General features: G+C 36.6%; 1 protein-coding gene and 1 long non-coding RNA gene across 8 annotated transcripts in view; both read left to right on the forward strand.

Annotated features, from left to right (window-relative positions):
* Nucleotides 1-5583, forward strand: part of LOC107507166 — a 71411-nt gene extending 65828 nt beyond the window's left edge. For all 4 annotated transcript variants that reach the window (XR_001596108.2, XR_001596109.2, XR_001596110.2 and 1 more), the window contains 2 exons: nucleotides 806-1357; nucleotides 4800-5583. This is a non-coding gene — a long non-coding RNA (uncharacterized LOC107507166). The remainder of the gene's footprint in view (nucleotides 1-805; nucleotides 1358-4799) is intronic.
* Nucleotides 5584-7640: 2057 nt separating this feature from the next.
* NAP1L1 (nucleosome assembly protein 1 like 1) overlaps nucleotides 7641-21291 on the forward strand; it is a 29722-nt gene continuing 16071 nt past the window's right edge. For 3 of the 4 annotated variants that reach the window (XR_001596111.2, XM_016138203.2, XM_036238019.1), the window contains exons 1-4: nucleotides 7641-7772; nucleotides 15262-15298; nucleotides 19549-19634; nucleotides 21055-21157. Coding sequence is in view for 3 of the 4 variants with exons in the window: in XM_016138203.2 (XP_015993689.1) it covers nucleotides 15282-15298; nucleotides 19549-19634; nucleotides 21055-21157 (206 nt within the window). In the remaining variant the exon portion in view is untranslated. The remainder of the gene's footprint in view (nucleotides 7773-15261; nucleotides 15299-19548; nucleotides 19635-21054; nucleotides 21158-21291) is intronic. The other variant, XM_036238020.1, reaches the window with a different exon arrangement.

The following is a 21291-nucleotide window of genomic DNA, read 5'->3' on the forward strand; positions in this document are numbered from 1 at the left end:
ATTTTATCTTGTTTCTTTTGATTGCTCAAATTTACTACAACTGATGAGAAATCTAATTTTACTGCTCTTAGTTTCTTCTAGCTTAAAAACCAACCTTTCAATATATGAATCACAAGTTAATCCTGTAAAGATAGAATATTGAAAAAATGAAAGGTAATGAATGTCTAGTATTGGCAAACGGTGCAGTCACATTCCAATTTTTTTAAAGAACTTCCTTGTAACTCCTTCCCACTCCCTGATAAGACCCCTCTAGATAAATAAATTGATTCTCCTTTTCTGTATTCCACTCTTATTCCCTACTACCCCCATTTCAATGTGTTTAATATTTACATACATATATGTTTGTATTTAATTAATACATTGTATGTAAATGGTATGTAGAAATAAACACCTGGGGGCTGAGTGTCACTGCTTCTAGGCCCTCTCAATGGACAGAGCTAGGAAATATATGTATATATACTAATTTATATATGCACACATCCATCTACCTATAAACATGAATTCATAGTGATATTGCCGCCTCCAATTTAGTACCACAAAGCTCATTTTAGTATTCTTTCCTTTCTTATTTGTGCCTTTTTCTCTGATAGTGAGAGATCTAGCTCCCCTTATCTCCAATTACTTATTTGTTTGACCCTAGTAATTATGGGTCGAATTATATCCTCTCAAAGTTCATATGTTGAAGTCCTAGCCCCCAGAACCACAAAACATGATCTATATGGAGAAGGTCTTTACAGAGTAAGGAGTAAGTAAGTTAAAATGTGGTTGTTAGGATGGGCCCTAATCCAATATGATTCCCTTATAGAAAGAGGAATTTTGGACACAGACACATTCATAGAAAGAGCACAAAGTGAAGACTTGGGGAGAAGATGAACATCTACAAGCCAAATATGAAGGCCTGGAGCAGATCCTTCCCTCACAACACTTACAGGGGACCAACTCTCTCAACACCTTGATTTCAGATTGCTAGTATCCAGAACTGTGAGACAATAAATTTCTGTTGCTTAAGCCACTCGATTTGGTACTTTGCTATAGCAGCCTTAACAAACTAATATAGATTTCCTAGTATACAGGTAAATTAGTTTTAGAATTCCCAATACTTACCCCAATTAGGAACAAATTTACTAATAGAGTACAATGTTTATGCACAGCTCTTTTTGCCTTCAGCCTTATAATATCTAGTGAAAACAATTTTCCAAAATCATTTGCTTTATGATCTACCCCTCCAATATTACATATATGCAATACGGTTAGATTAATTTGACAATCTGCATTCCATCCTAGGATCCTTCAACATCCTGGTTGATCTTTTAACATTTGAATACAACATATAGATTCTGACAAATTGATAAGGCTTGTAAGTATAAAGTCTATAGGTAAGCACTACCTATAGAGTATAGAACGATTCATTACTTTAAAAAAAATTCCCTCCCTCTGCAGTCCCTTTGGAGTCAACTCTTCACTCCTCCTGAACCCCTGGCAACCATTGATATGTTTTCTGCCCTATAATTTTGCCTTTTCCATATGCCATATAACCTTTTGAATCTGACTTCATTCACTTAGGAAAAATGCATTTGAGATTTATCCTTGTTGCTGAGTAAATTAGTAGCTTGTTCTTTTTTATTTCTGAGTAGTATTCCATTTTACCTTACCTTAAGGTATAATAACTTAAAGTAAGGTATTTAATTTTATAAGGTAGTGCCAAACTATCTTCCAAAAATGCCTGTACTATTTTGCATTTATATCAGTAATGAATGAGAGTTCCTGTTATTCTACATCTTTACCAGCATTTTGTAACATCAGGTGTTGTTGTTGTTTTGTTTTGTTTGTTTGTTTTCAACTGGAGCAATTCTAATGGGAGTGTAATGATATCTAATTCTGATTTTATTTTTGCAAACACTGCATTTTACAAATTCATCCTTGTTGCCATATTACAATCAATGTTCCTGCTGCATAATACTCTATGGTGTGCATCCATCACATTTCACTATCAATTATCTCAATAACAGACACTCCAACTGTCTCTAAATAATACTATGTAATTTATTTTCTTTATTCATTATAATCTCAAGGATTTCAGTATTTCTTTCTTTTTTATCAGTAAGTTTTTTCATGTATGAAGAAAAATAATATCCAAACAAATATTCAAACAATATCCAAACTATATCCAAAAATCATCTTGCTTAGACCAGATTATCAAGTTTTCTCTATAGAAACATTTTTCTATGAAACAGACTCTATGATAAAGGTAGAGCTGATACAATTGTCTTCAACAGAGGATTATTTAACAAGGTATTATGACTTTTGTTCTTTTTTTCAATGACTTCTATTTCCCTTTCCTTCCTCCCTTTCTCACTCTCTTTCTTGCTTTTTTTTCCTTTTATTTTATTCTCTCAAACAAATGTTTATTGAAGGCCTTGCCTGGCTAGTCACCGTTTAAACCAAGAGTATACAAAAACAAAGACTGCCCTATAGCAATGAACAATCTAGAATACTATGTGTTGAAGGAGAAGAAAATGTGGGAACATACGTACATGCATCATACATGCATACAGAAAAAAGTTGTCTGAAAACAGACAAAAGCATGCAGCCAGATATGACTTTGTGGGTTAGGGAAGTTTCCCCAAAGAAGACAAAAATTTGAACTAGATGTTGAAGTAGAAGGGAAGAGTGGAACATATGAAAACACTTGGCATATTGAGTGTCTGGTGAGTAGTTCAAAGTCATAAGGTATGGAGTTCATGATGATAAGTAGTGGGGAGTATGTCTAGAAAAATAGAATGGCTTTGAATTGGAACGGACTTTGTAGGCCTTATTTTGTCATGTAGACATAAAGTACCATTGAACATTTTATGACAAAGCGGGCTTGATTATATTTGCACTTTAGAACCAAAACTTTGGTAATGCAGATCAGAGAGGAATAAGAGATTGATATTAGGGAGACCAATGGCAAGGCTATTATAAACAGTTCAGGTAAGAAATATTGACAATCCACACTAAGGAATGGCCTATTTTCTGCCTATGTGGTCTATTTGTGAGAAAGAAAAGGAAAAAGTAAAATCTGGGAAGAAAGGACCATATTTGGCATGTAAATTAGGGAGGGGACCAATTACCATAAAAGGGCAACATCAGGGAAACTTGCAGTGTTAGAACTCTTCTGTATCTTGCCTGCCATGATAGATATACAAACTTATACATTTGACAACCTTGCCCAGAACTAAATTTACGAACACACGTAAGTGGGTCCAAGTGAAACTGGGAAAATCTCAATAAGACTATGGATTATTTGTACCATTATGGTAAACTGGATAAAATTTACATGGATATCTCTATGCTATTTTGTAAGACAGTGTGAATCTATAATAATTTCAAATAAAAATGATAGCAAAATATATTTTCCAAAAAAAATCTATTAATCCTTTTCTGGATGTAGGGGGAGTAATTCAAAGCAACTTATTCACAGTTCTCCACTGGAATTTAGATTGGTTTTATGTTTCACATGCATAATAATTTGAAAAAAAAAAAAAAAGGAAAAATACAATCAACCAGATTCAAAACTAAGAAAACAATTATTTAAATATAACTTGTGTAGTTTTGGATGATAATTATTATTGGTGGCATTAGACATTTTACATGTTGACTAATTGGGAGGGGAGAAAATAAACATTTATTGAGTAAAGTGCAAGTCATTGATTTGGGAGGCTTACATATATTTCTGTGTCTCACACTAAAGAAGAGTCAAGTGTTATTAGAACTATTAATGCACTTTAAGATGAGGAAGCCTAAGCGTTGGAGTGTATAAGTACTTATGCAAGGTCACAGAGTGTTGGGATGAATCTATGACTTTTAAGCCTATGCACTTTCCTACTACTTAGGGACTGAAATATAGACAAGCATATTTAAAATATGCTAGTGTCTTTGTTATTGCCTTGTCTGGTTGATCTCTACAGTGTCTGTATTCAATATTTAGAACCGTGGAATACTTTTGTGGTAATCAGTGTGGATTGTTCCAGTTAAGAAAAACATGTTTAAAAATGTGTGGCAAAATAGCTTTTGATAAAATATGTCACAAAAAATAGCACTATAAGAGGATTTAAGGGAAGTTCCTTCGACCATTAATTAAAATAAAAACAAAAACAAAATCTCAGTAAGAGGTTTATAATGTTTACTATATGTCTTGCAATTTACATTTTGTTTGAAATTTCATAGCACAACTGGGAAGAAACTTGGCCTGTTGATCCTGAAGCCATACTTCTAATCACTAAGCTATGATGCTATAAAAATCTACCAAAAGAAAATAATGGGGGATGAAGGAAAAAGAAACTTTAATAGAAAGTTTAGTATGGTCCAAATCAGTGATCTGGGCCACCATTTATAGTATTTAGATGAGCTGACTACATTGCTTGACTTGAGGGTCTAAGAAGGGTCAATGAGCAAAGCTCGATGGTTTCTTCAGGTCAGTCATCTTCAACCCCTTTGTCTCATTTTCTTCTCTTCGAAGCTCTTTTACTTACTAATATCTACAATTATTTCATTACTTGTCTGTCACTTGCCCCACCTCACTAGAACATAAGTGCAATAAAATCAAGAACCTTGTATTTCTTGTTCAATGCTGTATTTCCAGTGTCTCAAGTTGTTCCTGATATATAAATATTTGTTGAATTAATGCATGAATGACTGGCCTTATCTGGACTTAAATGGCAGAGGTTTAGATTTAAAAACTGTGGTTCAAAAGATCAAATTAAAAGGCATGCATTATTAGCAATTTTGAGTGTTTCATTTTTTTTTTGGTTGGCTAGGATACGTTGAAAGAAAAAGAGGAAGAGCTGGAGTAAAGAGCTGGAGGAGGATATTGGAGAAAAGAGGAGAAAAAAGAATGGAAACTGGTAATGATAAGCCCTTAAGTATGGGGGCGGGGGTTGAAACATCAGAAATTTGGAGCCTTAAGTCAGTGCCTGAAATTTGTGGGGCCTCCTGGAGTGGGATAGAAACCATCATGAAGGCTGATGTCTCAGTTTGGTATCATAAGTTCTACCACCAAAAAGGTTTATGGAAAAGAGAAAGCTATTTAGTTCATTTTAATGTTAATTATCTTGCATTGTGCATAGCTTTGGTTAGAATGCAGTGCTCTTGAGGCCTCCATTGAAATTAGTGCGAAGTGTATATACATATTGGGCATGGGTCTACCTATTTTATATATTGTGGGTTCTTCATCAGGAGTCATTGCTTTAATTATTAGAATCCTTACTACTCTTACATCATTGTTGAGTGGGATGTATATGAAAAAATTTTTGAGAAAAACAAAAGAATTACATACGAAGAAACAAAATGAATAAGTAAACTGAAGCATCTGTAGCATAGAGTGGGAAAAGCAACTAATTTCAATGACTTATGGGAATGTCAAGGAAAAAACTGTATCCCCTGAAATGGAATAGAGATACTTGCTAAATGTGAGGATTATGAAAGATGACTCCAGGCAGTTTGAAGTTTCAAGGAATGCAACATTTAGAGAAGAGGTTCTCAAAATTTTTGGTATCAGGACCCCTTTACACGTTTAAAAATTGAAAGCCCCCCAAAACTTTTATGTGCGTTACCAATATTTAACATATTAGAAATTAAAATTAAGAAATTTAGAGTATTATTTGATATAAAAACAATAAATAACAATTAAATGTTAACATAAAATAATCTTTTATGTGAAAAATTTTGACCTCCCCCAAAAGAAGATATCTACTTAGAAGAGCTCCTGGTGACTAAATGGGTTCAAATTTAAAAACAGAGCCTACTGGTCATTTCTAAACAGGAGCCTCTCATGCTAACTGCCTTTCTGGGAGAAGCCTGCTCTAAGCTTCTTGCCTCCAGCACTGAATGTCTGTCTGCCATCTGAGCAAACCCTTATAAAGGAGTTCCAGGAATCCTATTTCCACCAATAGGACTGAGACTTTCCCCACCCCAACAAGGCTGCGCATCTACATCTCCATTAATAATTTCACTGACCAATCAGAGAAGCTCCATTAAAAATCACTTTAAAAGACGTGCATTTTTTAGAAATTTATTAGTGTTTCATTTTTTTAGGTTGACTAGGATACAGCTATGATCCTAATTGTATAGGATCCTGAATCTGACCAATCAGGACAGCGCTTTCAGGACAATCAAACTGTGAGCATTTGAAGTCCTCATTTGCATGAGGATAGCCCAATTAGGGACCAGGGACAGTGATTTTTCTCTATATAAGTCAGCTCCCCTCTGGCTCAGAAAATACACTTTCTCTGTCTGCTGAAGACTGTGCATCTCTGGCTGGAGCTGAAACACTGAAGATGCTTGTGGACCAGAGGGGAGTAGGGCGGAGTGGAGCAGGCTGGACCTGACTAGACCTGACCTGACCACAGCGGAGCAGCACTATCTAGCTGGAGAAGGGCCTCACCCCAGGACCACCTCACCGCCAGTCTGTTTCATAATTAAGCTGTAACACTGTTGAGCTGGTTCCACAGCCATGCTTCATTATGAGCTGTTTACAGTCTGTCCTCACTGCACTCTAAGTTGGGGATTTCTGTTGGCGTGGAATTGGTTCCAATGACTGAATGTTAATAAAAGTAACTACTTTCCAAAACAAACAAAAAAATTAAGTAGAGTGGTATTGTTTGCCGTTTTTGCCAATTTCTGCCTGGTTGAACAGCAGATGACTGGATTCTAATATTTACTTCGGTTTTCAATGTTTCCATATCACATGTCATGCATGTAGCCTTTGGAAAACTCCACTGTGAGAGAGAGTGCAAAAGGCAAATAATGTTTTAGTTAAGTGTTATGTAAATACTTTTGACCACCTTGAAAGGGTCTGGGAACCCTCAGACGCTTTGAGAACCACTGTTTTAAAAGTGAATATTAGTTAATCCTGTATCAATTGAAAACTAGCTTTGTGGTTTCACAGTCCTGAGGATTTACATAGGATTTACTTTTAAAGAAATATGAAACAAGACTGTCCTCATTGTAAGGCATCCAGAGAATACACAAACATACCATTTTTATCCAACAAAAGATCTAAAGCAGAAGTGAGAGATCACAGGGCAAGTAAAAGGACGTTAGGGGAAACCACGGAGATCCACTGAGTTAGGAAAAGCAAAAACGATAGAAGACTCCGCCGAGGTGGTAAGGAGAAAAAAAAAACCGTTATTCTTAGGGAAAAAATGGGCGGGTACAGAAAATGGTTACCGGGGAAGCGGAGCTTCAGGAATTCGGCTGGGACGAGGAGCACTCGCCATCAGGATGCGGCGAGCCTGAACCCGGCGGCTGACCGCCACCTTCACGCGTCCCTGAACCACGCCAACAAGGGCGAGGCGGACGGGTCGAGGCACGCGCGGGTCGGGGCCCTTCCCAGAACGGAAGAGGTTGAGATTTCCTTTTTTTAAAGGGGGAAAAGAAGAGATGGCGTGTGCGTAGCAGGGGGCGCCGGCGGCGGCGGCGGCGGCGGGAACCCGAGGAACCCAAGCGTGGTACAGAGGGCTGGAGGTCGCTAAGGAAGAAGGACAGTTCTGTTGCTATGCAACCCGTCCTGCGCCCGCCTCCCACTCGCGTTGCTAGGAGACGTCGAGGCGGGGGGAGGGCGGCGGAGCGGGGCCTACGTGCTGACGCTAATTGTATATGAGCGCGAGCGGCGGGCTCTCGGGTCTTTTTTAGCGCCATCTGCTCGCGGCGCCGCCTCCTGCTCTTCACGTCGCTGCCCTGAGTCACTGCCTGCGCAGCTCCGGCCGCCTGGCTCCCCGTGCTAGCCACCGGTAACGGATGGGGGCCTGAAAGGGAAAGGGGAACGTAATGTCGGCCGGGTGGCCGGCGCGGAGGGGAGGGACCGGGAAACGAGAGCAGGGGGTGCTGGCCGCCCGGGGCCTCTCGGCTCGTCCTGGGAAATCACAGCCAGAGACGTCCGTAGCGTTTCGACCCTGTATCCTGAGAGGCCGCCGGCGCTTTACTGGGGAACTGCTGAGGAGACGCGGGGGGTGGTGCGGCCTGGGAGGGTCGGAGGCCGTGCCAGGCTGCGCGGAGGTACTCTGAGCTCCACCGGCTTCTCCGCGCGGACGGGCGAGGCCGCGGCGTCGCCCAGGCTCCCTGAGGCGGGGATGGCCGGCGCGTTAGGGACCGGGAGGCTCCCCGGGTACGGGCTGGGCTCGAGTGCCTGGGCCGCCTGCCGCCTCGACGTCCCTGATCCCTCAAAATTAATACCCGGAGGGAGGCCGCTGGGGGATGGAAAGAACGGTGGAGGCTGCGAATTCCTATGGGAAGGAGGGGCTGTGAGGGGACGAGGCGAGGGGGCGGGGAGGCTGCGAGGCTCCTGGGCTCTCCGCCCACTGGAGGCGGTGACCGTGCTGGGCGGGGAAACCCCCGGCGGCTTCCTTAGACACGTGGCCGCCGCCTGGGACTTTGGAGACCCCTGTCTTAGTTGTCCTTACACTGAAAGTTTTAGAGACGATGGGCTGTGAAAATGACTAGTGAAGCAATTAAAGTCCAGCCCTTGGGTTTCAAATTCCTACCTGCTTCTCTTTGGTCTTTTTATTGGTACTAGAGGAAAGTATGAATATTAGGTGATGGGTGATGAAGCAGGGCCTCCATTGCTAGATTTTTAAATATTTAATGTGTGTAAGGCACTTATGGTAGCTGTTCTTAACAAAAGATTTTTTGTGTACCTCAGGTAGTTAGAATTTGGAGGAGTGTCTTGACCAGGTGTTTTATCGAGAATTAGCTGTAATTCTTAAGTTAGTTCCTTTATTGAAGTACCCAGAATAGTGTACTTAATACCTGTTTTGTTTTAGAGATGCATGGAGAAACGGTGGAATCGAATGAGTAGTTAAATGTAAACTTACTGAGCCAAGTTTATAACCTGCTGCTTCATCAGTACCCCACTTAAAAAAGGCGGCAGTGAAAGGCAAGGGATGAAATCCTGTATGGGAGGGCTAGGCTTTCAGAGTACAAAGAAATGAACTGCGTACAGGATGTCCTTAAGGAGCCCCTATTTCAGGCTGTCTGATTACTTTCGTAATGACCACTTTAAAAACTCACTACACTGCTTGGGTTTCAGGGGAGCTGAGTTGTAAAATTTGTCATTTTGAATATAGCCTCAAAAAAGCTTTTCAAATTAGTATTTAGGTCCTATTTTGTCAGCTTTAATTAATACTACTATACTTACTTTCCTTGGGAAGTAATACACATTACCTTTGGGTAAGGGGAAAAACACTGTAAAGCCTCACTTCATGGGTAGGTTTTTTGACTTTAAGCGAAACTGTATAAGGAAACTGATTTTTAACATAGGCTAATCCATAGAAATGAGTTAAGTTCTTACCTCATCTAACCAACTTTACAATGAAATGACATTGAATGAAACTATGGATATTTGAGAACCTACTGTATAAGGAATAACTTATTTAAAAGTGCGCAGAGGTAAATGAGGTTTACAGTGACCTGAGAGTACTAAGTCTCAAATGCTTGTTCACAGTTGTCTGAGTTCAAATGGGCCAGTTGTAAAATGTGCAATTTACTTTTAAAGAAGATCGGAGGGTAGATTGAATTAAACATTGGTAGGTCGGCTTGCATCTGGCAATATAAAAATCTTGACATAATGAATGATTTTTTTCAATTCAGCATTAATTTGATAAATAGCTTTTAAAAATTCACCATACTTGTGCAAAAATCTTTACCTGTTGTCAAGTACCAATTTTAAATGTTGAGTCTATTGACAGAAAATTGTTAAGCTGATACTAAACATGTCATGCGCGTGTGTTGTCCTCTAGAGATTTAAAAAAAAAAAAAAGTACCAGAATTAATTTAATCCAAAATGCTATTGCTTATTTTATTACTAAACTTGTGCATTTTGTATCCAGGTGACTGATTTGATTCTAAACATCTCAAATTACATTCAATACAGAGTCATTTTGTAGGAAAAGGGACTTAAGGAGGTAGAATCTGTTTGACTTCAAGGACATGAAGTTAAAAAAAATGAAGACCAGTACATCTGAAGACCTAATTGGCTTTATTAAGCAATAGGCAGCATCTCATCCAGCAACTAGAAAGAGGGGGCTCTGAGGGGTTATACCAACTGGAAGGTTTTTATAAGAAGGGTGAGGCAAGGTTGCTATTAACAAAAAAAGAAAGAAAGGATTGTTTTCAGCAGGGAGGTTTATAATCGTGCCTCTTTCTATGGGGTGGAAGGAGAGAGTCCATGTGACAGATTACCTCATTGGTGTTGACTAGAAAATTCCAGACTGGTTGATTAAGATGATGTTTTTGGGAGAGGTTGAAACTGCCAGTTAGATCAGGTATTAACTCTAGGTTCAATATCAATGGGCCTTTAGCATGAGCGATACCATTTTGGGCTTGTGGCTTTGTTTCTCTCTCACAATGTCAAAATAAAGTACTTTACTTTGTTCATTTTTTTTGTGTGGTTGTTAATTTGAAATATTAATGAAAGATAGGATTAAAATAGGGAACGAATCCTGATCAATTTAGAAAACTAATGATTAATCTATTAAGATTCTCAAGTCTAATAGAATCTAATTACTTGTGTTCTTAGTTGATTCTTTGAATAAATATTTTAGCGCCTATTCGGACATATCTTACATCAAGAATCAAACAGGTTGGTTGACTGCTGTGAAGAAAAAGTGGGGGGTAGAGAGTATTTATAACCTTTACATGAAGGAACCTGTTAAAATGGTGACATTAAGTCCCATTTCATACTGATTTCATCTGAATAAGTTCTTGTTCGGCAGAGTAGGAGTTCAAGAAGATAAGTGCTATTTTTTTCCCCTCTGTAAATTGTTTAGTACATTGATAGACCACTGGATCACATTACGAGGCTGCCACAGAAGGTAGTTTGTTGTACTTCTGGTTACCAACTCTTCCTTTTAGCGTTGCATGGGTTGATATGTTTTTAGGTCTTCAGGAGTTTGGCATATCTTGACTTATTGGAAAAGGGAGCCGTAATTTTGAAGTTTATTAATTTAGGTTATTTTCTAAGATAAAGGGTACAGAAGAGTACAATGGGTAAATAATGTAACAGCACTTATTGGGCAGTTTTTCAAGCAATATTTTAAATTACCCTATGTGTATTATTAATTGATTTAGTGTTCTTGGAGGTACATTCTATGAAAATTTGAGGAAACAGGTAAAGAACTTACCGAAGGTTACATAACTGAGCAATGATAATTTATAATGAAAATTTTTTTTTTATTTTAAAGGGAGTTCACTTGACTTAAATTGTTTTGCCGTACATCAGTTCGAAATTCAAAAGCATTCTTGTTTGGGTTCTGCTTTGCTCCCCTCAAGGAAAAGCCACGACACAATGGTTATGAAGTCTTCTTCCAATGTGTGTTGTATTTATTCCATGTGAATAAGTTTTGTTTGTTTATGCTGGGTGAATTCTAATATCAGTCCAATCCCAGTATGTCTCTCTACCATTGAATAAATAATACTCTAGATAATGAGACTCCTTGAATAGAAGATAGTGTTCTCAAACAGGAGTCCATTTTGCTTAGGACTCTAATTAAAAAGTCAGTTCTAAGTTAAAAGTAAGTATAAAGAATGTATTCTGACTACGAGGTTGTGTTGGAGTTAAAGTAGTGAGCCTCTGGACCACAGAAAAATGTTACTAGTTTGTTACTGTATAATCTATAGAGCAGTAGTCTGATAGGGAAGGCACCTTTGTTTTTGGAATAGTGGACTGGACATGGGTTTTGGAAGTCAGATTTTGACTCCTACTTTCTTCACTTTTGTGTGTTGCTGAGCAAGTTGCTTAATATTTAATCTGCAAATAAGAGGAAAGTCTGTAATAGTTCCCTACAGAGTAGGCTCCATAAATGTTAGTTTTTTTCCTTCTCATCGAGAGTAAGAAGTTAATCAGGTTTATTGGAATGGTAAGTTATTTGATAGCACATCTGGACATCTAGCTATTACAAGATCACAAAATAATCAGTTTATGGTTTGATTCAATAATTTGTTCCCTTCTTTTTCTCTGAAAGATTTTGTGATAAGTTCTCAGGTTAAGATCTGCCTTCAATCTTGTTATTATGAACCATGTTTTTACATTGAGATTCTCTGTATTACATATTGGGTAGTGAGTTGAACCTTTTACCTTTTTCTCTCTAGTAATGCTTTTCCTTAAAATCTTTTTCTCTATGTTAGTACAGTGGTACCAGCTTTCTTTAGGATTGTATCTCACTGACAATTTTTAATGGGAGCCTTTAGTTGGTTTGTATTTACTGTAATTACTATGATGTTTAGATTGAAATCTGCTTTTTTTGTGTTTTCCATTTGTCCTATTTTTCTTTAGCATGATGTAAAAATACATATATTTTAATTGTTTTACTTTGCAGTTTATATGCGCTGTTTCTAATCTTTTGGGATTCACCCTAGAAATTACAAATAGCATACATAAGAACAATTGAATACTTAAATCCATTTCCTTCCCCCTTAATCTTGCCTCTGACATGTTGTGGTAGTTCAAATTTTTTAACATTCAAATTTTTTTTAACACACTACATAGTGGTGATATTATTTCTTTAAAAATACTTATTTAGATTTCCTTTTTGCCCCTCATTTCTTCTTATACTTTATACCTTCCATTTGGAATGCTGGAGATATTTTTGCCTCAAAATATATGTTTTCCCTTTCTTCTTAAAGGGTGTTTTGGTTGGGTATGATACTCTAAACCTGTCAGTTATTTTCAGCATGTTAAGCGCAACAGTTGATGATGTTGTCTTTTGGTGTCTATTACTGAAGAGAAAACAGCTGTCTTTTGTGCCTTTGAAGTTAATCTAAGTCTTTTCTGTGTGCTTTTAAGGTTACTTCTGTTTTTAGTGGCCTACCTTTTCACTGATACATACAAATGTGGGTCTTTTAATTTATCCTGATTGGGATTTGTAGGACTATCATTTGTTCTGGAAAATTCTTAGCTATTAATTTCTTCAAATATTTTGTACATTCTCTCCTCCTAGAACTTGTATTAAACCTTCGGTAGACTTTATTGTATTCTAAAATGCCTTTAACTTCAGTATTTTCCATCATTTAGTTTCTGCCATTATAAGGTTGCTTCTAGCTCACTAATGAGGTGATTTTGGGCTTTTGTCCAGGAGATCTGGTTTATTATCCTTGAGAATTTACTTTGGGGTTCCTGTTTAATTTGGGAGGGTTGCTATAAAGATTCTTCACCTTGGATAGCTCCAGGGCTTTTGATTTCACCCATAGTACTTCAAATTTGAAGTTGACAGTTGTCCTCAGGACAAAAGTGACATCCTTCGTTTATAATTTTACTTCTTGATTTGCCTTCCATTTTGGGTTAGTAATTCCTTACTATCTAATTTGCATGTTCCATGCTTTTAAGATTTTAACAAATTTTGTATTGTGCACTTTAAATTTCTTGTCATTGGTAGAATTAATCTGCATAATCTAGCTTGTCACTATGGGAAATGGAAATCTGCAGATCTCTTAGCAGTTTTATGGATAATGAATAAAATTCTCATTGATTTTACTTAATGTTGTTGATCGCAATAAAATACTTAATGTAGGTGTTAACCTAAACTTGTATTTCTCAGTGTGATCTGATTATCTGAGATTACCTGTCTCACTGTTAGGTTTCCTGTTTAGAATGCATATTGTGGGGGCTGTTCCATCAGACCTGTTGGTTCAGAGTCTGGATGTGGGATTCTTGTTTTAAATAAACTTAGTTGTAATTTTAGATTTAGAGAGAACGTGTAGAGATTGTTCAGAGAGTTCCCATATACCCCTTAAACCAGTTTCCCTTAATGTTAACATCTTACATTACTGTGGCACATTTATTAGTCTGTATATTTGTCAGCAATAAAAATCTGTTTTTAACCATTATCAAAGCTAATTAATTCTTTTACGTGAATTTGCTTCTTAATAAGATCAATCTAATGAGGGAACCATTTTTTCCTAATTTCGTAGCTAATGAAATGAGGACAGAATTTGTTTTCCTGAGCAAGATTGCTACAAAGTTGGTGTCAGCCCAAATGATCTGACTATAATATTAGGCTTATTTTAAAGTGTGTACAACCAAGAAATCTAATTTATTGAGAATGAGCAGATTGGAGAAGGCATCTCTGAAGAAGTAAATGCAATCCTGTTGTCTTGAATCCTCTTTAATAAAGAAGCAAAAGAATTTTGTTGTAAGAGTTTGAATTCTAAATGTAATGCCACAAAGTAGACACTGAGGATTAGCAGCATGGGAGTAATAGTACTCCAAATATTAGCATTTGACTGCTAAAAATCAATATCTCTTCTTAATTCTTCTATAAGCATATTAAGCATGTTGGTATATGGATTCACATCTTCTAGCATTATGTGAGTTAAAGACTTAAGTTTTAAATTTTAAAAACTCGATTTTATTTAATGTAGGATTCTAAGTTTGATTAAAACTTTTTTTTTTCATAATCTGCATTACCTATGTCATTCAGTCATTTTTCTTCTCGAAAACTCATTTTACCTTGTTTTGGTTTTCTAAAATCAGTATTCTTTTAGTTAATATTAATCGTACAGAGAGAAAGAACTTAAGATATTTTCTCATCACTTCTAACAGTAACCAAGAGCATTGTTGACAATGCTTCAGTATATCCAGGGTAGGTTAGGGGATGTAATAGTTATCAGTGATGTAACATGAAGTACATTTGAAAAGGTGGGTAAGGTTTACTTAACATAGGTTGGGACCCAGAGCTTTATAACTGTCATTAAATAGTATAAAAGGCTGATATTTGATGTAGGGATTATGAAATTAAAAAAAAAAAATCTCTGGGGAGGCACGATGACTATGGTGGCAGATTTTGGCTTTTTAATGTGAATTTGATAAAAATTAATACTGTTAAAAATGAAATGTGTTTATTCTGAGCAGTACTAAGTAGCCTAAAAATTTAAGCAAAAATTGACCATTCATGGTGGTTTTGAATAAAGACCTTTTGTATAGTTGATTTTAGCATATAGTAGATCATGTACCAATAGTGCTGCTATAAAAGTCCTTACAGAATAGATTAGAAATGCCTACTAGAAATTTGCTAGTTTTAAGCAACATCCTCTGAAAAATTACTTTGACTAGTATGAAAGTCTCTCTATTCCATGATTATTTTTAACACAAGGTTTTTTATGAGAGTATACATTTCTTGGAATAGTTTTCAACTTGGTATTGATTTAAAGGGTTTTGGTTTTAAATATTTTTATTGGTTTTAAATAAATTGTATTTATTTAAACATTCATTGATGTTTCTCTCCTTAGATATTTGGAGTTCTTACAACATGGCAGACATTGACAAGTAAGTGGCAGATAGTCGGTTCTTTTTCCAGAGATTTGTCATCACTTTGTACCTTGATGTAGTTAACAGCAGTACTAATTATGTATTATGAAAATATATGGTAATCACTAATGTTTAGTACTTACTATTATAAAAGTTGGGTACAGTGTATCCAAGACAAAATACTGTACATATAATAACTGTCATAAATATAGTAAGCTGTTTGTCAGTGTTTATTCTTAGGGAAGTGCTGAGCATAATAATGAATCATAAATACTTGCAGAATCCATTTTTGCCATATATATTTCCCAAAGTTTTTTACTAAAATTGTAACATTGTATATATAAGATAAAACACGTATAAAATGTATATGTAGAGTTTAAAGAATAATAGGACACTTGTGTACAAGTTTTTAAAAATAGAACATCACTATGAGAAGCCCTGTGTGCCCCTTCTCAATTATATCTCCCAACTTTCCTCTTCAGAGGTATGAGCACTCTATTGGCTTTTGTCTAATTCATTTCTTTGATCTTTAGTCTCACCACCTAAAAATTCTTAATGTTTAATTTTGAAAATCTGAATAGCAGTCACAAACTTAAATGTGTAAGGAAAAAGGCAATATTACCACTATTGAAGGCTCCAAGATAGGTAGGAAAGTAAGAAGCAAGAGACTTATCTGAGTCATAGTGTGGCTCAACTTTCCTGAGGCTTTTTAAGGGCTTATTTTGGAGAACTCTTGGGCAAGGTCATGCATCCTGGAAACAGATTTAATGAAGTTGGCACCCGGCAGGGTTGTGTGGATGGGTGTCTTGCAGAAATATGGTCAGGGAAAATAGAATGAGCCGCACTATTTGTTGCTTATGATTTTACAGTAGCCTGTCAACTTAGTGGAGTAGGTTAAAGCAGAACACTTGAGGATGGAGGGGGTATGATATGATTATCCATAGCTGTTGTGGGCAGCAGAGTATTAGGTGAAAGGGCAGGAAACTAGTACAAGGATAGCACATTCAAGAACTGCACATGTAAGAATTTGGCTAATCCTCTCATGCATGCTGTCTGTAGTATAAAAAGAGTGGCAGGAGGCATTTTAGTGATAATGGCCTCAAAATGCTTATCTCATGAATCACATTCTTCCAATCTGGATTTCTTAGCCTTGGTTACACAGTTGTCATTATGGATCTATTTTACTCTCTTCCTGGAGTTGCCTTTTGTTTCTGTACTCTTTAGTTTGCTGTATCCAAAGTTTTCTTAGAAGAGTACAAGAGAAGTAGATTACTTTGAGATGAGAAGAACAAAAGTGACTTTTCTACTCTTATGCTTAATAGTTTGGGTGGAGAATTCTAAGTTGGGAATCAATTTTCTTTAGAATTTTGAAGGCATTGCTCCATTGTCACCTGGCTTCTAGTCATTATAATTCTTGAACATTTGTATGTGGCACTTTTTGAAAAACATATGCACATATCTGTTTATTTCTGGAAGCTATCTTGGCTTCAGAGTTCCAAAATTTTCACATTTTGCTCTCCCCCCCTCCCCCCACCCTCTCTTGAGTTAGGCATCTAGTAGTGTGGACCCTTTGAGTCTGGCTATTTGATGGCTTTCAGTACTGTCAAATATTCTTATTTTGTTGATTGTCTTTTTTCCATTTTCTTTTTCTGGAACTTCTGTTGTTATGTTGGACTGGTTCTTCTAATTACCTTTTATACTATTTTCCATTTTTGTCTCTTTGTTCTTTGTAGGCAGGGCTGACAATTTATCTTTCAACTCTTGCTTCTAAATTTCTATTTTTTTAGTTTCAATCGCTTCTTTGCTCTCTGTTCCTATCTTTATAACATCTTGTTCTTGTTTCATCGATTGTAATATTATTTCTCTGAATGTTTCTTTCCCCTGTGTATAGTCTGTTTGCTCTTAAAATTTTCTTTCTTCTATTTTGGTCTTAGTGTAAGAGACTTTCCTCAAAAAGAGATAATACTTGGTTATCTGCTCATTAAGATTGGTGTGGAGTGGGGATGGGCAGTTGAAGGATGTTTTTTAAAAAAAGTTGACTGGAGAAATTGTAGTGTTGGAGAGGGAGTTGCTTGTCTATTTGAGATTTCAGTGAGATTGTCTGGGTGGGTATTTCTTGTGAGAATTTCATGTCACAATGGTACTTTTGGTGGGGCTAGTTAGATATGCCTCAGTGAAGAGTGCAAAAATATCTGCCTTGCAGTGTTATAGAAGCCAAACAGAGAGAAGGATGCTAGGAAGAGAGCTCTACATTCAGCATTCTAGTGTGTATATTGTTATATCTTAGATACCTGTGTCTGTGGTCCTCTAGTCTGGGTTCTTCCTTTCCAGAGAAGAAATTTCCCTTCTTTTGCTAGAGTGAGGGAGAGGATTTAAGCATTTCTGTTTATCAGGTTTTGCTTAGTCCTCCCTATTTTATCCACATTCATCTCCCAGGTCTAGTTCTAGAAGTACCCTTTTTAAGATCTGTGTTTGAGCTGGTTCTCACCTTTTCCCACTGCTTAGATTTCAGTTCTGAGTGAAGTTGCTACTCTTGTCTCCTTGTCTTTCAGTGTTTATCTGTTTCAAAAATTCTCTGTCATAATTTTAGTGGGAATTCCGGAAGGATTAAGATCAGATGAGTATGTGCAATCCGTCATCTTAACTTTTGTTTTAAATTTTGAAAAAAAAAATTGGATCCTTATAATTTTGGATGCCTATGAGCCCTAGGAGGGTAAGTGGAAGAGGGGATTCTTGTTCTTTAAATCAGGAGTTAGCAAACGTTTTCTGTAAAGGATCTGATCTTAAATATTTTTGGCATTTTGGACCATATGATCTCTTGTAACTACTCAACTCTGCTGTTGTAGTGTGAAAGCAGCCATAGACAATACATGAATGAATTAATGTTGTTAGGTTCCAATCAAACTATTTACAAAAAATAGGAGTGGGCTGGATTTAGCCATGTGGACCCCTGTTTTAAAGCTTTAAGATTTAGATATGTAATAAATGATTGAATGAAAAGGCACTGGATGAAGAGCTGTTCCACATTATCTTTAGTTACCCTTAATTTTAAGTATGCTTAAGTTTATACTGAGTCAAAGATATTCCAGAAATAATCTATATTGTTTCTAGTGAGAAGGCTGATTTTTCTCCCCTTAGTTGATAGGAACATAAATTTTGCTAGGAGAAAGGAGTTGACCTTTTCTGTCTTGTAACTGTGTGAAAAGTACATGTTTGTTCATTTATGAATTTTTTTCAGATGTTGTCTCGAAACACATAGAGCAACTAAATCTCTAAACCAAAATGTTAAAATGTAAAATCACAGAAGGAATTACACGATAATCTATGTATGGACCTAGATGTTTTTATTCTCCTTTCTAATGGTAGTTGTAATCTCATGTTCAAAAACTAGATTTTTGAGATGAAATGGGAAGAATGTTATCTCATTACTTTTTACCTTATCTTTCAATGGTGCCATCCTCCTGGTTTTGCTCTGAGCATGATGTAGGCTCAGGCCTTCTTAGCTTTTACCATTCTTCCCCATGTCCACTATGAGGCAAAGAAAAAGGGAGGAAAATCCTCAAAGATAGTAAAGGCTGATACGGTTGCTTCACAGCCAACAAGGATCCAGGATCCTGTTGTTTTTACACACTCCTTCATCCTTAGCTGGTGACTGCTGTTCTCCAGGATGCTTCATGATCCAGTGTGGCTGCTGAAGCTCTAGCCATCACATTGCTATTCTAGGGAGGAAGCAAGATCAAAAAGGCCTCCTGTTTACCATACTCTAAAGGAAGCTTTCTTAAATTTCTACGCTACTGCTTTTTATCTCAGTGCCAAAACATAGTCACATAGCCACATCTAGCTAAAAAGTAGTCTGGGAAATGTAGACTGTTTAGCTTGGTGTATTGCCATTTCATATAAAATTAGGATGCTGTTACTAAGAAAAGTGGAATCAGTAGATACTGGTTAGAAAGCACATACTTCCTGACATCACATTCTCTAAACCAAAACCTATTAGACCACATTTTTAAAGCTTGAATTATAAACTTTATATTTGACCAAATGCTTTTAAATGAAATTTTAAGTGCTTCCTACTTGTACTTGTTTACATATAAAAGTAGAAAGAAAACTGAATATCTTTTGGATTTCCTATTTCATACTCTTGAAAGAGGCATATTAACCTAGAAAATGAATTAAAAGTTTTCTAAAAAGATATTTTTTTATTCTTTTAAAAAATTTTTTGGTAATTTGGTACATTTGAACCTTGGTGTGATACTATGATATTGTAGCAAAGAACAGTCTGAACTTGATCAAGATTTGGATGATGTTGAAGAAGTAGAAGAAGAAGAAACTGGTGAAGAAACAAAAATCAAAGGTATTATTTTAAATTTCTTCAGGAGCCAGCATTTGCTGGTACATGTCTTCTAGAAGATAGTGATAAATGCCATTCTCTTTTTAGATCCTTTTCCACTTTATTTACTGGCCCACATATCAGTTCAGTAACTGTTCGCGTGTGTATGTGTTATAGGGATGGGGAAGAGGGAGATGGAGATGAAGTGGTAGTAAGGGAGGAAAGTATGGATGTAGTGACTCCTCAGAAACCACTGTATGTACCCTGTACTGCTAGAATGTCATGGCGTAACTATACCAAAACAGCTACCAGTGAGTTCTGTTTGACTTAGAAATGTTACAGGTAGTGGTGTGTGTGTAGGGGTTGGGGGTTGGTGGTGTTTCTATACAAATAACACTAGCTTAGACTTATTTGAAAATGTTTAGTATTTAATATGTAGACAATATGTAGCATACCTGTATGTGTGTTGTGTGTGTGTGTGTGTCTTTTTTAAATCCATTCCACCAAACAAAAGGGGTTAATCATGGTGGTGAGGATTTACATTGCTTTAGATTATGCCCCATAGATATGGGCCAAGAATATTAAGGAACCAGACAACTCAACTTTTCACTTTTAAGCCAGAATGAGATAAATTTTAAAAGACTACTGAACTTCTAGTTTTGGCTTTCATCTTGCAACATATTTTTAAAAGATATTAGTGGCCAGTATTGATATTTCTAAAGGCATGTTTGTTATCACAACTGCATGCCATCTAATAATCAATATTAGAAATAAATTGAACTTTAAGAACATAACTGGGAAAATTAAATGGCAATTTTGTGTAATGTCTATTGAAGAAGATATGGCATAATAGTTTTTGCATAAATGTGTATCTTTGGATTGAGTATAATTTTTTTAGACCAAATTTTAATAACCAAATTTTGGTTGGCTTTATTTACAACCTTTGAGTATTTCAGCTGTTAACTTCTCCATTGAGATACACAGGCATATCATACCAGCGTCAAATAAATATTCCGGTTACTCATTCTACAGTTTTTTCCCCAGGCTTGAAACCATTGTTATATTTGTAGTTATCTGAATGTATTGTGTATTGTCTGCCTTCAAAAGATTATCAAGAGTCATGGATAGGCATCTGGGTGAATCTTTGAGCTACCCAAAATGCAAGATGGATGAAACACAAGATAGTAGGAAGAGAAGGGATATTGTTGATAGCAGTTGTGGAAATGGCATTGAGAAGTGGGATGCATTAGAGATGATTAGGAATCTGAACTTGTCTTGCACATTGGGTTTTCCTACAGTGAATTTTCTTTAGCTTGTTGCTCGTCTGTATTCATGCCAGCGATTTATGGGCTAGTCAGAAAAACCTCATGATTGGATTGTCCTATTAAAATAGCATAATGCATTTTCATAAAATCCTTCTTTTGATGCCCTTTTTTCTTTAAAGCGCGTCAGCTGACTGTTCAGATGATGCAAAATCCTCAGATTCTTGCAGCTCTCCAAGAAAGACTTGATGGTCTGGTAGAAACACCAACAGGATACATTGAAAGGTACAAGTCCATTTTCATAGTTCTTGTTTATCTTTCTGTAGTCAACATTGCAGGTGTATCTATTTTTAAGGCCATCTAGGACTTAGGTATGTAATAGTAGAAAGCTAATGTTTGTTAGTATCCAGTATAGGATT

The sequence above is a fragment of the Rousettus aegyptiacus genome, unplaced genomic scaffold (genome assembly GCF_014176215.1).
Source record: "Rousettus aegyptiacus isolate mRouAeg1 unplaced genomic scaffold, mRouAeg1.p scaffold_m13_p_2, whole genome shotgun sequence".
Classification (NCBI taxonomy): Eukaryota; Metazoa; Chordata; class Mammalia; order Chiroptera; family Pteropodidae; genus Rousettus; species Rousettus aegyptiacus.